Below are 17,445 nucleotides of genomic sequence, written 5' to 3' on the forward strand. Positions count from 1 at the left end.
GTACATAAATCTGTACAACGGAGATCCAAGGTGATGACGAACACTGCATTCCCACAGGAAGTCAAATGATTCACAAGGAGTATTAATTCTATTAACCGCATGGATATTCATATTAAACTCTTTCTGACAATGTGGCACATTTTGCTATAATCTCTCTTATGGAGCAATTGGGCCACCTGGCTAAAGTGTCTCTTGCTTGCTGTACTGTAACAAGGGAACAGGCTTTTAGTTAGAGTCCTTCGGCCCCAGCAGGGCTCAAGGTCGCTTGGCAGAGCTGCTTGCCGGCAGCCGAAATCCTTCAATGATTAACAGCGGCAGACAGGATGGAAAAGCTGTCAATCCAAATCTATAGTCTCAGCCAAGAGAGCCGGCCAGCTAACCCACGTGCATTCTAACAGCGCTCGACCAGGTAGAGCGGGGAGATTTATGAACCCACAGAAAAAAGTCAATCCCCTTCCACCGAATAGGTGGGTACATACAAAATACTGATATTGTTCTGCGGCTCACCGGGGGACAAGACAAGGTCAGAGTGGGCTGTTTGTCTGGGTTTATAATGAGCTCAGGTCAGAGCACACGTTTGATCACGTTACCTGGTGCATTTATATTTTCACAGCTTCATTTGATCTTTAATTGGAAATCGGTTGTCAAAACACGTGGGGTGACCAGAGAACCCACGCTGTCACGGGAAGAAGAGTCCACAGAGAAAGAGTCGAAGCCAGGTGTCATGGTCTGGGTAAAGCAGCAGTACCTGTGCTCCTGGTGTCTCCACCCCTGGGCGGGGCCCTGGGGCTCTACAGGATTGACGACACCTGTGAACTCAGTGTGTGCAACCACTCTTCGCTAGATCGCCAGCTCACTTAGCGGCTGGATGGTTCGTTGCTCAGTTTGCCGTCTTCTTGTTGTGGTTGGATGCTGGACTGCCTGCTGCTTCATTGAACCCACTCACCTGCCAGCCCCCCCCTATCAGCCCTCTGTGGAACACAGGTTGTTTGTTTGGACCTTATTGGGATTTTTCTCCAGGCCGACTCCCCCCTCTATGCGCCGTCTCTGCTATTTGAAAAGACTTTGTTTGAGCACATAACTTCCCCTGATCCCGGGTTCCTGCTCTGGATTTTGCCCAGTGTCGAGCTCCCACCCAGATCCACGACAGCCCCAAGGCTCCCTCATGGATTCCCTCACAGCTTTTGAATTTCTGATAGTGACTGTTTGACTCCTGACATGTCTTCTTTAGTTGTTTGCCTAAACCGTGCTTTATTAAAGTGTTTTGTTGGTGAGGCATTCAATGTAATATAGGAATTCTGAGTTGTGCCTCACTTCTAGTTCTCTTGAATGCTTTCATAGAAACAAACCTTATCCTTAGCTGACTTCCTGAATCAGCGTTAAAGGTTATTCTGGCGTTTTCCTAGTTTCTTTGCCTTCTTAATTGAGTGAATTCTTTAGTTGCAATCGTTGCCAGGGTTTCCTTAGTTCCTTCTGATCTGTTGCATTGTTTAAATAAAACGCTGTTGTTGCATTTTCGCTCCTCGCCTCCGGGTGGAATCTGCACTTTGGTCCACACCTTGTTTACAGGCCTGCTGGCCGTGACACCAGGAGCTTCTTCCTGTGAGGTGACAGTGCTAGCCACCATGCTAACAAACCAATACTGGACTTATGAACTTTATATTATGAATTTATTAAAGCTGATGACACGTTACAGCGACATCAGAACACATATTTTATGAGACTGATGTTTTTATAAAGGCATTGTTACATGTTACAAATATTGGCTTTCTGTGCTGACTTATTTGTGTTTAGAATAACTGTTGTTGTTACTCACTGCATAAATTAATGCTATTTGACTCAAAATGATCTTTTTATTTGTTTTTCTTCCCCAGTTTTAGCAAAAATACAGCATTGACTGCCAAGCTTAAGATTTCTTCAGATATTCTTCCTGCAAGCCTTTTAAAAGTTTTAGCGCAGTAAAAATTATGTTTATTGATCGTTTATTACTAAACTATAATAATTATATATAATTAGAATTAGCTTTTGCTTGCTTAAAGGTATAGTGTATAATAGTTCACCACTAGATGTCAGTAGATTGCAGTCAACTCAATTCTGCCCCCTGGCTGCTGTTTCTTTTGGACGTTGTCATTACACACTATGTGCATTCCTTTATATGACTTTGTTAGCAACAGGTCTAATATTTAAGTCCATCACTATCAACGAGAAAGCAGCAACCTTATTCATTTATAAGAACATTATATATAAATGTGCTAATAAGCTCTACAACCTAAAATAACTCTTTGCATCATTAGAATGAAATAAGTCAGTCAAAGGATTTACAATTGCTTTTAAAATTAATGCAATTTTACCATTAATTACAAATACTTAAACATCTCTATTGAATTTGACCAGAAATAAAACACTGGAGTGAATTTTGATAAACAGCCATCAGATAAACTTTGATTTCTCAAAGTGTGAAATCAGGAAGGAAGAGCGTGACCAGTTTGTAAATGCGATCAATAACGTCCACCCTGGACTGCTAACGCTGGTCTGCAAGTGCATCCTGCTCGTTGCACTGCAACATTTAGTTTGCAATCTGGGATTTTGTTTTTCAAACTAGGAAAATGATAAAAAAAAAAAAAAACAACAGAGCGCAGTGTCACCAAACCCCCAACCCGCCTGCAGCCCCTTCATGGCCTCTACAAGCCATACAGTTACACATCTCAATAATCTTAAATATTCGGTCAAGTCACCAAATATTTCATATTTATTTCTACTACCTGCTTTATTTAAAGAATTCTCAATAAAGCATTTGATTTAATAATTATACGCTGTATCCATTATTGCAAGTTTCAGTATTTAGAAGAAGTTTTTAAAAATCAGTTCATTGCGTTTAATCACCGTGAGCTGTGGGCGCTTTTGTTTACAGTTTATTTTTGAATATGTTTTTAAAAAGAGTCTTTCTCTCTTCCAGAGAAAGACTCTAATGGAGCTCTCGTTCTCTTAAAAGCATATATATCTGAAGAGCAATTTTCTTATGAATAAATGTAGCGGCTATTTCAAAATCACCACTGTTCATTAAGCAAGTCATTAGTTCACTCAGCTACTTTCACAAAGCATTTGCAGAAGAAAAAATTATGCAGAACACTTGACAGACTTGCAGATCTGCTACATCAGGTAGAAAAAGACAGCTTCAGATTCTCTGTGTAATCTTATGTAAGCCCAGTTTATTTCCTCCCATCTCTTCATCTTCTTCTTCTTTTTTCGGAAGTATTGTCATTCTCTGAGCTCGACACGTCGTGAACGTACAATACCTCTACTCTCCTGTGTCGGCCGGGGAAGGGGGAGTTCCTCTTTGTGTATAACAAATCTCATCTCACAAAAATATTCATTTCACGGGTCGCTGTCCCACACAAGCCAATGCCCACGGAGGGAAAGGCATTAAGCATTACTCCTTTCTCTATTCAAATTCAAGACTGCGGAGTGCGCCTGTGCCGGAGATATCAGCCTCCCGCCGAACGTGGTTTGTCCTCGTAATGAGGTTGCGGCCACAGCTAACCATTCATTCAAACCATTCACCAGCAGGCTTATCATTGCTCTCCAATGACTTTGGCTAAATGACGTGCAAAGGAGACACGTCTCACCTGTCTTGTTGCATTGGACTGATGTGCTCTGAGCAGTTTGTCATTGTTTGATGAAGCCCCATGAAGGCCACTCAGTGTTGAGGGAATTATGCATGGAAGGATGGAGAAAAATGAAAATCTATTGCCTAATTTGAAGCATGTCCTCAAAATCAAATGATCTATATATATCTTACTGTTTCACATATTTTGAAACATGCTTGGTAAAAGTGATAAAAGTAATGCAGTGACACCAAACAAGCACAACAGCAATCACCACAAAACACACATAAGAAATCTTATAAAATCTACAAAAATGACAAAAATTGGAAAAGTAATGAAATTATATTAAAACAAAGCAAACAAATCCATAAACAACAGCAGCTGAAATGACCTTAGGATTAAGGCGAGGGAAGTTTTAGATTCTTTGACATCTTATTCCAATTAAAACTGGACTTACCAAGCTCATTACAAACAACAGCACCTGCATCATAACTCAATCACCTGAAAGTGTTCGATAAGGCCCCACATTTAAGAACAGCAACAAAGCGGGCGAAAAACACAGGAAGGGTATTATTTAACAGGGAAATATCATCCACTTGGCATTTCTCTGACATTTTACTCTCAGATTTAATCCACACAGCAATAAAGTTTATAACTGTGTAACAAAAGCTAACAGAATTTATTTTCCCTGCACTAAAGATACAACTTCCTGCTGAACACATGCTGCCCCACCACCATTTATAAAATGTAAATGTTCACAGTACTGCAGCAGGTTGCACTTTCATCAAGTTACAGGGCCTGTGTAACATGGATTTAAGAAGACTATGCATTAAGCGCTGCACACAGCGGTGCACTAAGCCCGACGCTGATAGCAGCATGCTCACAGCGTCAGTTAACATTTGGCAGGTATAATGGTTTCCATGTAGCGTATCACCCCACTGAGGCTAAAAGGTCGTTAGTTTTTCTTTAATTTTCTACCAAAAAGGTAATGACAAATTCAGTATTAAGCCCTCAGTCACAGAGACCGATTGGTCCCTGCTGTTTGCCGAGTGGTTGCAGACTGTTGCTGGGTAAAGTTGGCCACAAAGCTGGTGATGGACCGTAAACCTCCTTGTGATTGCTTTGGTGCCTAGCAGATTGTGATGGTCGCCCACAGCTTGCATGAAACTCCAAAGACTCGCTAACTAACCACCGGGGAGTATGGAAACGTTCAAAAGTACTGTCAGGGATCCCTGAGCAGTTATGGACTTATGTTACATTATATGTACTTTTGGTGTTGCTACCCCTCTTCTCCATGCTTGCAGATATGTATGTGTGTGTGTGTGTGTGTGTGTGTGTGTGTGTGTGTGTGTGTGTTTCTGCCAACACCGGTTTACGGGTGCCTTCAGGCCTGGTGGGTGTGGCCCTACTAGGGGACTGGCCACACCCGAAGCTCCTGCCACACACCTGCTGCTGATCAGGGCTCGTCGGGGGAGCTACTTAGGAGAGTCTTGGAGCTCCCACCGATGCGGGATTATTGCGTGAGACTCCACGTTAGTCATCCAGTTTAGGTTTAGTCTTTGAGTGCATGCCTGCTATAGTTAAGTGTCCTGGCAGCTGCTGCTATTGTTTCCTGCAGGAGGAGCATGGGAAGCCAGAAGAGCAGTGAGCACCGGGAGTGCAGACACAGGGGAGCAGCGAGCACAAGGAGGACACGACACAGGAGTCTGGGGAAAGCACGGGGATTTATTGTTGTTTGGTTCCATGCACTGTAAATAAACGCACTGCTTATACACAGAGCTCCGCGCCTGGGTCCTCCTTCCCTACATCCCCACGGGTTGCCCTGGCAAACCCTGACAAGTACGATGCAAACCTGAAACGATGTTCGCTTTCAAAGTAAAAGTTGTGACTGTGGCCTTGAAACCAACACGTTTGAAAAGGTGCGACTGCTGCCCTGTTTCCACTTTGTGTAGCACTTGCCAGTCTGCTAGCAACCAAAGCAAATGCTAGGACGTTTTCAGTGCAACGCTATATTTCTCTGTGCAACCTTTTTCAGCTCGCAACAGCCAGCAAGTTCCAGCAAACCCTCACCAACCAGTAAAGGAATAGAGAACTTGTCTCTAGGCTCGTGTGAGTGGGGCCTAATAGAGTAGTGAAGAGACTAATCTGAGGCTGGAGGAAGCATGAAATCAAAGGGTGAGTCACTGAAATGCAGCGTATAGTGGCAATGCTACAGGCTAACTACTATAGCTGTGGGCCTGCAGTTTTAGTTACTCGTTGTAGCCATGTTATAGCACTCAAGTCAAATCAGTTTTATTTAGCCACGCACGGCTCCAAAGACCAGTTAAAGCTAGAAAATGTGTGACTTTTCCAACATAAGCTGAGGAGCATGGCTTGCACATTTTTTGTCAGAACCAGCAGGAGCTCCTCCAGAGCCACGGCCGACACTCTGCAACTGTTTTCAGTCTGTAAGGTGGTCTCAGTAAATTAGCTTTGAATAAAATCACTCCAGTAAGTCAGCTTCACCTGGACTCACCTTTCTCAGTGCCTCACTGCCTTTAGAGCCCAACTAAGAGCTGTTCACCTGTTAGGCATCACGAAATAACAATTTGTGAGTAACGCAATTTAGTAGCCACTGTTTTCCAGTAAATATCCAACATCTGAAATTAACCAAGCCCACACACATGCATTACTGTGGCAAATTGTATACAGTAGACCATGCGTTACCTGCACAGCATCAAAACTCCTAAACTACTATGACATTAAATGTATCCAAGAGGAAATATCTATCAGACAAATCAAATCCAGAGATAATTTAATACTGTGTCTGTATTCCTGGCATATCTGGCTCTGCTTGCAGCTGGAATAATGGCTCTCCTAGGCTATCTGCTTTCTCAGATCTCATTTGCTGCTAGTTTTGTTTGTGGCTTGCGTTATGTAACCACTGTACCCTCTGCTAAACACTGCTATAGTTGTTCAAGGTGATATCGCCCACAGTATTTAAAAGCATTTCTCACACAGACAAACCTCACAACCCGCCAATATGTCTGCATCACAGCGCAGATTCACGCCACAGAATAAAGCAACTATGTAACAACTGAATCATTTACAGTAGATTTTAAAGATATAGGAGGTGGTGGTGCCTAGAGAGGCTCCATTAATATCAGTCCACACCTACTCCAAGTTATATGAGGTGTTAACCAAAAGGAGGAGTGTTACCTGCGTGCATTTTTCATGTTGCGCCCTAATTCTTATCGCCTGCCACCTGAGCATTGACTGGGTCAGCACAAAGCTTGATGAACGACACCTGGTTAGGCTCTAAGAAAAACAACGTGCTCAAAATGCCAAGTTGTTCTGTCTGTAGCTGAGGAATGCATAAGAAATGACTCCAAGCAGGTGATTACTGGACTGAATTAAGTGGTGTGATGGATTTTCCCAAAGGTAATAACAAACCCAACAAAGACGAATGTGTGAGCAAAAGTCCTCCTACTGCAAGTGGATAATGAAGAGGTAAAACACACATGCACACATTGATTTACACACCTGATGTAACGGGGAAACCTTGTGCTTGAAACTGATGTCTGAGCTTTTTTAAAACTGTTCTTTTGTGTGGTTTTTTTTCACAGTGTTCATGACTTTTGGTCTTTGTTCGCTTCACAACCATCAGAGTGCTGCTACGCCTGCAGAGTTTGCAGTTAAATATTTTTCACATTGCACCGACGATGTAATGCTGTTCCCGGTTGTAATAAATGACAGTTGACATTTTTGGTTTTGTAGAACAAAAATGGCTGACATTTCCAAGGATCTGTCCCATGTGCGGTAACAGTCGCACTCGATTTCTTAAACTGCAGTGCTACTTTACATCCAGAAGCAGAAAATAAATTGTTGCAGCTGAAGTTTTAGTTGGGGAATTCACCTGAAACCCTCAGAATGAGCTGAGACATGATAAGTGTTAACGTTTTAATGTCTATAATCCAGAATACAAACTAATTAATCAAAGGAAACTTTTTAAATGATCATATGACCGTGTGGGATAGGTCATCGTCTAGCTTCTTTCCATGTGAAAATAACATTCAAATTCTGTCATTTTTAAGCATTTATGAATTTAGAGCCACCAGAAATATAAGAAAATGAATTATTAAGATGCATGTCTTCTTTCTAATCATCTAGAGCAGGGGTCCCCAATCCCAGTCCACGAGGGCCGGTGTCCCTGCAGGTTTTAGATCTTACCCTGGGTCAAGACACCTAAATCACATGATTAGTTCATTACCAGGCCTCTGGAGAACTTCAACAAATGTTGAGAAGGTAATTTATCCATTTAAATCAGCTGTGATGGATCAAGGACACATCTAAAACCTGCAGGGACACCGGCCCTCGTGGACTGGGATTGGGGACCCCTGATCTAGAGCTATTGTAAAGCACCACTCATTGTCAAAGATGTCAGCCAAACACTGACCAGTGTTAACTTGTCGCTGTAATTTCACCAACATGGGCAATGCTTTCGTTTCCTCTCCAGATATATTGCTGATCAGAGCTTAGTTTGATCAACCACTTGAGAGTTCCTTGGACTGCTTTCATGGATTCAAAATGTTCCTTCTACTTTGTCCTGCTGACATCATCATAATCGTTGCTATGTTCCTACATTTCCTTCACATACAGTCAACTTTTGCCCGGGGTGATTTGCGCACACATCTTTGTGATACCACCAACTTGAAAGAACCCAGAGCCGTCATGTTTTGGTGTTTACCTGCTTACCATCGTGCACGGCCAACCATGTGATGCAAAATGACATGAATCAGCTGACGAGGCCACCTTCTTCCTCTGATGGAATCTGTTATGATCTTTAGGGTAGCACGGTCGCACAGTGGTTAGCACTTTTGCCTCACAGCAAGAAGGTCCTGAGTTCAATTCCACCATCAGGCCGTTTCCAGGTACTCCAGCTTCCTCCCACAGTCCAAAGACATGCAGTTAGTGGGGTTAGGTTAACTGGAAACTCTAAATTGCCCAAAGGTGTGAATGTGAGTGTGAATCGTTGTCTGTGTCTGTGTGTTAGCCCTGCGACACACTGGCGATCTGTCCAGGGTGTACATCCCCACCCACGACCCTGAAAAGGATAAGCAGAAGAGGATGGATGCTATGATGTTTATCTACATTTTGAAGTTAACCAGACTCCAGTGGTTGTGTGCAGACGTGTTTGAAGCTAAGGCTAAGACTCAATTCATGAGTTCAGAATTCAGATATTAGCTTTGCTGTGGATTTAAAAGCAAATGGATTTGTCACCACTGAATAATACACCTTTCTCTTGTAAGCTTTCAGAAACATCTCCACATACCGCCTCTGAGAGAATTGTTATAAACAACACTGGAGCACAATGTCCATCTCACACCGACCCGCTATCCCAAGGCCTGCTTTCATGCAGTCTTTGTAAATGATGTTTGCCTATTTAGAGTCCTGAGTCAGCAGGGCACTCTGTGGCTGTGGCCCAATAGAAAGGAGACCTTCAGCAGTTTGTCTCTGGTTCATCTAAATCATTAGTTCTTTAAAACACTGTGCTGGAGGGCGGATGTTTATGACCAGCGGACATCAAAGGTGTAAATCAGGGTTGGTGCTGGCTTCTCCTCAAAGGCATCATCAGAAATGTGATGAACAGTCAGCACAGTCAGGAAAACGTTTCATCTGATAACCATTTTACCACATCATGAAAGCTTGTGTGTGTAAAAGATGACATGAAATGATCTATACCTGCAAGTCCTTGTATTTCAATTACGAACAGCTGTATTACCTGTTTTTGCCAATTCTAGCTTTTAGCGGGCAAAAGCTTTCTGTAAACCTCATGTTACGTTTTCTTCGACTGTTAATAGCAAGTGTGAATCAGGACTTTGTCAAACATGCTTCTATAATAGCTTGGTGTGAATTGGAAGTGTATAAACTGAACTGAAACAGTGTAGGCGTTTAGACCATGACCCCCACATCCCTAGTTCACACCTGACTTGGGGCATAAACTCTCCTGGAACCATCACAGCAGCTGACATGTGCAGCAGTCGAATGCAATTCTTTGTCTCTCGATTGTTGACCCTCTAATAAAAGCTTGAAAACTATCCAAGCAAAGCAAGGTCACAATTTTCCTTTGTAAAATTACTAGGCTCAATCTTATTGTTCCTAATAAGAAGGATAATTCTTATCATACCGCCAACGTTGCACAATGTGTTTTAAAACAAAATGAACTCAAATCTGGTAAATTTACAAAAGAAGCACACAGAAAATTGCATGCACAAGGTCACAATAGTAAATAAAGTTTACACAAATGTGTGTACCTGTTGTAATACGCCGTGACACGACAGCCATGACAGCATGGTGAACCAGGCCCAGCTGCACACATACAAGCCTACCTGCTGCATTTATGGCTCTTCCTAATGCTCAGACGGCCACTTTGTCATTGTGAGTTCGGAAGCTCAAAATATGCATTCTCAATGACACAGTGTTAGCAATTCCTCCTCAATAATGTGACACAAGCCTTGGGAAAGGACACCCTGAGTCATGACAAAAATTCTCTCAGGATGTTGTTTTTTTCCAGAAAATGGGGACAGAAAGAAAAAATGTACACAGCATCGGGAAATGAGATGCATTAGAGACTGAGCAGCGGTGATTACTACACCGCCAGGGTGGGTGGTACCCATCCAGTAACCACTGCTGGAATGAATAGAAAGAAGAAGAAGAAGAAGAGTGCTTGCACTGAAATTAAATGCTCACAGGCTGCGAGTCTGCACAACACTACGGCATATAGATTGTAAGCAGCGTGAATAACCTCATTCAGAGAGAAGAGGACTAGTGAACTCAATAAAAAGCAAATCAGGGAATTATGCACATGGGGACCGGCTATTACAGGTTTGAATAATTCCCACACTGGTCTCGACTCTATTATAACAGATAAAATGAACTCTGTGATTTGGAAACGTGATTGGCACTAATGTTAATCAAATAAGTCACAAAATTGAGAAATACTCCCCCAAAGGGTGATTGTCCAGTTTTAGCTTAGCAACCCTAATTAAGTGTGGCAGGCAAATGTCGTCTTAAATGGTGGCAAACAGTTCCCCCGATCACAGTAAGAGAAAATGTTCAAATGGCGTTTAATTTATTTCCTTTTTTAATTCAAGAGCAAATGTAAGGAATGGGTCTTTGCTGGGCTAACTGCAGACATCAGTGAGTTTACTCACTCTTACCAAAGGCCAGTGGTATTTCATATATGCTGAAAAAGCTCAGTTCACATCCCAAAATGTACGGCAATATGTCTGTGAGGGTTCTCAGTCATCCAGGTCATCGTAGTCAAAGGAGTTTGCATTATTCATTACTCTCGCCTGACGTTACTACTCTGTACTGTAGTCCCAATAGTAAGGCTACGTCCACACGTACACGGGTATTTTTGAAAATGGAGATTTTCTGTTTTCTAAAAAGAAATCCCGTCCACACGTCCAGTTTTGAAAAATATCTCCGTCCACATGTAAACGCCAAAAACACAGTCAAACGTTGTCCAGACCATGCAAAATCCTACCTGTGTAGAAATGTTGGCCAATCAGAAGTCTAGAAGTCTGGGAGGGAAAGAGTAAACAGAGTTTTATGCAAACCTTCAGTACTTTTTGAGAAGTTTTTGTGTTTCTCTGGAAAGGCAGCTTATTTTGTGTTATTTTTCACGTGCCTTCATCATTTCAAATGTTAATAAACAAAAACAGTATTTTGGCTGCACAACTTAGGAATGAACAAAATGCACACAGCATGCATAAATTATATATTTTTTTTAAAATTAAATTTATTCAAAACCAACCACAACGTCAGTGTCGGGATTTAGGCTGTGGGAGTGTCTGTGTTGAATGTAGAAGTTCACTCTGACGCCTCTGTCTTTGTAAATGGAGGGACAGTAACTGCGTGTGTACATGTAAGCGTGTAAAACTGCAGATATTCAGATTAACAGCAACAGTATTTTGTGTATATCCACCATTGTAGAAATTAATCTCATGTAAACAATAACAGGGTGCACACCTTTGACGTTGCGTGAGTAAATCTTAGTTTTCCTCGCCCACACGTAAACGCAAAAAACAGTTTTCGAAAATCTCCACCCCGGCAGGAGTTTTTAATTTTCAAATCTCAGTTTTCAGTGATCGAAAACGCCGTTTACGTGTGGACGAAAGATGCAAACTCATAGAAAGAGTTTGTATTGTAAAGAGTATTGTAGCCTCAGTTTAATGTTGTCAGCTAACAGGAGTGGCACCTGGTGTGGGAGCCCATCTGCCTCAAGGTTTGATGTGTTGTGTGTTCTTCCAAGGCATTTCTTTATCCTGTCTTCCTTCTCTCATCTCAACCGGTCGCAGCAGATGGCCCCGCCCCTCCCTGAGCCTGGTTCTGCTGGAGGTTTCTTCCCGTTAAAAGGGAGTTTTTCCTTCCCACTGTCACCAAAGTGCTGCTCATAGGGGGTCATATGATTGTTGGGTGTTTCTCTGTATGTATTATTGTAGGGTCTACCTTACAATAGAAAGCGCCTTGAGGCGACTGTTGTTGTGATTTGATGCTGTATAAATAAAATAAAATTGAATTGTTCAAAGATTGGCCAGGTCTGTGTGCACTGAGTTTCTCCCATGCGACTGGATGATTCTGGATGTTCTGGAGATCTGTGTGTATACTGGGATTTGTTCTCACCTCCCTCAAAGCACAAATTAACTTCTTGTAATTAGCATGTGACTCATAGTCATTTCACAGGCCCTCTTGCAGAAAATTCTGTCTCCACATGTATAACCCTGCATCTGGTACTGCAGAAGAAAGACAGATTAGGGGTCATCTGCTGATGTTTACTGAGGTAAATTAAAACAAAGTGCGCACCCGCTAAATTAGCTTGACCCACTGCGGCAGAACTGCGCACATATGTGGTCGTTTTTCCCTGACGTGATTTGAAAGACAAAAAACACACCAGCTGGCTCGACAGCTACAGAGTGCGCACACGTGTTCTCCCATGAGCTGGACACGATGTGTATCTGTGTGTTTGTTGTTTATGGAATTAAGCTTTCTTTCAGCTTGTGACAAGGGAAATTAATTCTACTAAGTGGGAAAACGACATTATAACACCGGTCCCCCGTGCTAGTCATGAAACCTATTCATCTCACCATGTGTGAAATATCACCGAGCAGAAAGCGGCAGGTTTAAAGAAACAAAGATCTCTATTATCAGCTGAAGCCATTGCTGCCAGCAATATTCCAGGCAGTGATGGAAAAACCTGGAATATCCCTCGGATTCTCTCGGCTAAGCACATAATCCTGTGCTGTAATGTGTAAAAACTGCCCTCCTCCTATCAACATGGTAAATCTTGTGTATATTTGCCTGCTTATTGGATATTACCAGCAACACAGCCCCCAAACTGACACAAGGATCACACTGATTAACGTGGAACAGCGGGTTATCTGATCTCTCTGACTGCAAGAGCTCAGACTGTACAAATCGAAATGGAGATGCTGTTCACTTTACTGTAGCGAGCACAGCTGATAACTCAAGTAGTACTTAGCAGCTTAAAGGTATATGCAGACTGATTATTCAAAAAATAAACGTATTATTCAAAATATCTGATTTCCTTTGTTAAAATGAGGAAATAAAAGCTAAAATTTAAATAAATGGACATTTTTATAACATCACTTCAGTTTATTGAGGGGTTTTAGGCATTTGTTTATTCACAGTTCTGTTAATGTTGGTATTTCAGTGGACTTGACATCTGCGTCTTTTCTTTTTCAGCCGTTCTGTTGGAGATTCGCTGCTGTGCTTGGATCATTGTGCTGTTGGATGACTTGGTCTTGGCCACGTTTGGCCTCACATTCAACTCCAGAACACTTTGGTATGCAGAGAAGTTCATGGTGGACTCAGTGACTCTGAGCTTCCCACATCATCATCCCTCCACCGCCGTGCTGACAGCTGGTCTGAGGTCTTTGGTTGCTGCTGTGCATTAGATATTACTCTCCCGTAGTCTTGTGGTTTGTTCAGATGCAGCTTTGCAAACCTAAGCTGTGCAGCCATGTTCTCTTGAGAAAAAAGAGGCTTTCTCCTGGCAGCTTTTCCAAACAGTCCACATTTGTTCAGTCTTTTTCTAACTGTACCGTCATGAACTTTAACTTTAATATGCTATGTTGTAGCATTGTGTTACACAAACCTTAATGCCAACAAACTGATAAAACTTCTGCTTTTATAGAGGTCCTGTGAACACTTTATTTTTCACATTGCTATAAATCAGCATCCAAACTTATTTTTAGCACAATGTCAGGGTTTTTTATTCTTTCTGAGGTACACAGACCTTTTGGAAGGACGACCAGTGACCGGAAAACAGGGTCATGGGTAGCTTAGGCTCAGTGACACTCTGTGCAGAACTAATGTTCAGCACAAATCACTGCAAACTTCAGTGTTTGCCACGACGGAGAGATGTCAGAACATAAAGTGCAGCTTGTTCTGAATCGAGCTGCATAGCTGCAAACCGGTCAGAGCGCCCATGCTGACTGCATAGATAGCCTGCTCTGATGAATCGCATTTCATTCGCATCATTTACCAGGGGAAGAGATGGCAGCAGGATGCACAATGAGATGAAGGCAACAGAGCAAGTTTGATGCTTCTGACTGTATTGTGCTGCGAGTCGTGGCGTTCGTGGGGATGTTATTCAGACAAATATCACCGAGCTAAACATTTCTGAAGAGTTTAAATGATCAGACTGATTGGTGTGTATCACAGCAATATCACATATGAGCTAAGCAGTCTCATATGTTAATTAAAGCCATGACAGTGATGAAGTAGTAGACCTCTTGTGTTCAGCATAATTGCCAGGACATTTCCACAGTGCCATCAGACAGGAAAATCATAAAAGCTTCACTCACTGTGGTTGTTTCTTTGTTTGTGAGAATGACATATAAAAGGTGATTTTGCAGAAAAGCAAGCATGACAGGACATAAATACTTTGAAAGTGATATGAGGGTAAATGTGTTGGTGTGCTGATGTGCAGCGTATGAACAGGGATGTCCCTGCTGCACCCACATGCTTACAAATGGACTCGCTGGTTGGAATTGACATTTAATTTCCAGCAGCAAACATCCCAGACCCTCCAAGACGGAGTGTTTGTGATGGATTTCCAAGCATGCATTTTTTTAATATGAGACATTTAGGCAGGTTTTATGTAAGAAAATTCTCCTCTCAAAGCTCCAGATTCTCATTAGAAGTGGGACAGAAGATGACTCTCAGCGCTGTATTGAAAAAGGAAAAATGAAAATGAAAAAAATAATTGGGTGGGTGATAAGCTAGGGTTATGTAACGTGCATGTGTCAATCACTGATTGGAAGTCATACAATGCAATGCCCAAGGCTAACAAACACCAGTGCATTAAAATTAACCAACTTGTACTAATCTAAACTGCGCTGTCTTCCAATAAATGTTTTAAAAAGTGCTAAAATCCAGATTTTTGCAGACACATTTAAAAATGCATGGTCTCTCTCTCAGCTGCAGGCAACCATTACTTTTATTTGTTTCTATAGCCTGGGATCTCTGGAGAAAAGAAGATCAGAAACCCAGTATGACTAAACCACTGTTCATTCATTATTTAACAGCAAACTGACACAAAGTCTGTGACGGCTCCTATCTGAAATAAACTAAAGATAGTGTGCGTTACCCTTAATATCCATCCCTACGTCACATAAACAGAGAATAAATCTGTCTGGAAGTGAAACTGTCATTACAAATGGTACAGATATACTGCGGAGGGCGAGAAGAATCAAATCAAATAAAAATAAGAGAATATAACATTACTGATGCTAAAAAGAGAAGCAGTGCTTTGTGTCTGGGCTGTGGTTCAGAAGGCGGGCAGCATGAAATTGCCCTCCATGCTACTAGCAGATATCAGTGCATTACCAGTGTGAGACTCAGCTGTGAGAAAGGTCAGCCTTCTCAATGGGGAAAGCCCTGTGAATTCACTCCAGGCTTTATCAATAATGCAGCGGGTGAATAAGAAGGAGAGAAAGAATCGACACCGTCTGTGTCCTCAATGTTGCGTTCAACATTCAAGCAAACCTTTTATTATAGTGTAAATATACACATTCCTATAGGTTCGCTCTTCCCGGTTTGCTCAGATCCACATCAGGGCCTGATTTGTATCAGCTGAGCAGATTTAACTTGACACTTTTGCTGATAACAGATTTACAGACAGGAAGATGTTGGGCCACCATATGCTGCCAGAACAGCTTCAGTGTCTCGGAAATTTACTGGAGAGATGCCACACCATTGTTCCAAAGAATACTCCCTCGCTGATGGCTGCGGTGAGAACTGTCTAACATGCTTGTCCAAGACCTCCCTCAGGTGTTCAGCTGCTTTAAACCTGATGACTCTGGATGGCCTTGGCGTAGCGCGTTCTTTTCACACCCATCAAACCGTTCAGTGACCTCCTGTGCTCCACGCCTCTGCCGCAATAGAGGAAATTTAGGATGGCAGTTGGGAAAAAGCTGTAGTAGTTCCCTGTAGTTCCCTGGTGATTGCATAGAATGTTTTTGCAAGTAGATCAATTGCAAGTACCTGAGGCAACCAGCTGATCACCCAGAGGTTGAGCATGCAGTAACACAGCCACTCACTGCAGAAAGGCTTAACTCACTGTCACCTGCGTATATCTACATATACTGACTCAAAAGTACCAAGAAATAGACACAAGTTTCTTTTATTGTTTTTATTCTACTGTTAGTTTTGAATGATACTACTTGGTTTTGGTTAGCAACCTTAAAACGTGCAGTGGTCATAATAAACTGACATAAGGGGCTGAAATGATACAAATACTTCACAGCTGAGTGGAGATTCTGGACTCTGCACTCACTTTCTGTGACTATTTTTGAGTTCCCTTGTAATAACTTTTGCATTTCCCCCGACCAACAGCGAAGGCTGAGCTGTATTCTGATACGGTATCATGCATTATGTAGTAGGCTGCCACTGGTTGTGACTACAGTGAGTCAGTGCAGCCTTACTGTAGCTGTGGCTGTCAGGCACTAGCCTGTCCCGTTGCATTTAGAAAACAGCTGGAGGAGCTCTCTCACTGACCGCTGCGAGCACAGACTGCAGATCTCATTATGACTACAGCCCTGGGATGACATCGCTGTTTCTGTCACTGTAGCCATGGCTGTGCTTTGTTTGTTATAGTTACAGCAGTGACACATTAGCTCTGCAGATACTGTAGTGCTGGCGACATGACGGTCAGAAGCAGGAACAGCTGGTAATATCAATGGCATGAGGTTCATCCACATTATCCACAGTCCAAACATCTGGCCACATCTGCATCCTCACAGGCAGAACATGCTACAGCTGGATGCTGTCAGGGATTGACCTTTGAAAAGGAATAATGGCCACTAAGTGTCACATCATCTGTCCTTTCTGAGTTTTTCTCTTAAATATTCAGTAACAGAAACGGGATTCAGGAAAAACATTCTTCATTTCACTTTCCGAGACACTTTGGGACTGCAGAAGAATTTCACTTTGTAAGACTGACATGATGATTAGAGTATAGAAAGAGGAGCATAAATCGAAGGTGGAAAGGTTGACATGTGCTTCTTAAAAGGCCATATAAAAATGCACCGTAGGCTACAATAGTTCCTAAAATATACGTGTTATATCTTTGTTTCATTTTTAGCGTTGAGTGTTAAAATTAGAATAAATTCTTTACTTTACAGACAGAAATAAAACAACCAATATATTTTTGCCATTTGAATGTCCATGTCATGATTTAGTGACCTTAACAACAAAAATTCCCCAATGACATTTACATTACTTCATGGTAACTTTACTTTATTACTCCTGAGTGCAACAGGAAACACGTTAC

The 17,445-nt window shown here is 42.1% G+C and overlaps 1 protein-coding gene and 1 long non-coding RNA gene across 6 annotated transcripts in view; one reads left to right on the forward strand and one right to left on the reverse strand.

The window, feature by feature from the left end:
• Positions 1-17,445, reverse strand: part of dlgap2a (discs, large (Drosophila) homolog-associated protein 2a) — a 183,056-nt gene that overhangs the window by 126,933 nt on the left and 38,678 nt on the right. Inside the window, exon 1 of one of the 4 annotated variants that reach the window (XM_039603552.1) lies at positions 6,804-6,832. The exons of the other annotated variants lie outside the window; for them this stretch is intronic. Within the exon in view, the coding sequence (XP_039459486.1) occupies positions 6,804-6,813 (10 nt within the window). The 5' untranslated portion in view covers positions 6,814-6,832. Of the gene's footprint in view, positions 1-6,803; positions 6,833-17,445 lie in introns of those variants that run through there. 4 annotated transcript variants of the gene reach the window in all.
• On the forward strand, positions 5,062-14,464 carry LOC120434896. Of its 2 annotated transcripts, none has more exons than XR_005609420.1 (4): positions 5,062-5,524; positions 5,641-5,780; positions 7,026-7,094; positions 13,353-14,464. It is a non-coding gene; the product is annotated as an uncharacterized LOC120434896 (long non-coding RNA). The 2 variants fall into 2 exon arrangements; XR_005609419.1 differs by lacking the exon at positions 13,353-14,464 and adding an exon at positions 7,211-7,331.

Source organism: Oreochromis aureus, linkage group 19 (genome assembly GCF_013358895.1).
Source record: "Oreochromis aureus strain Israel breed Guangdong linkage group 19, ZZ_aureus, whole genome shotgun sequence".
Taxonomy (NCBI): Eukaryota; Metazoa; Chordata; class Actinopteri; order Cichliformes; family Cichlidae; genus Oreochromis; species Oreochromis aureus.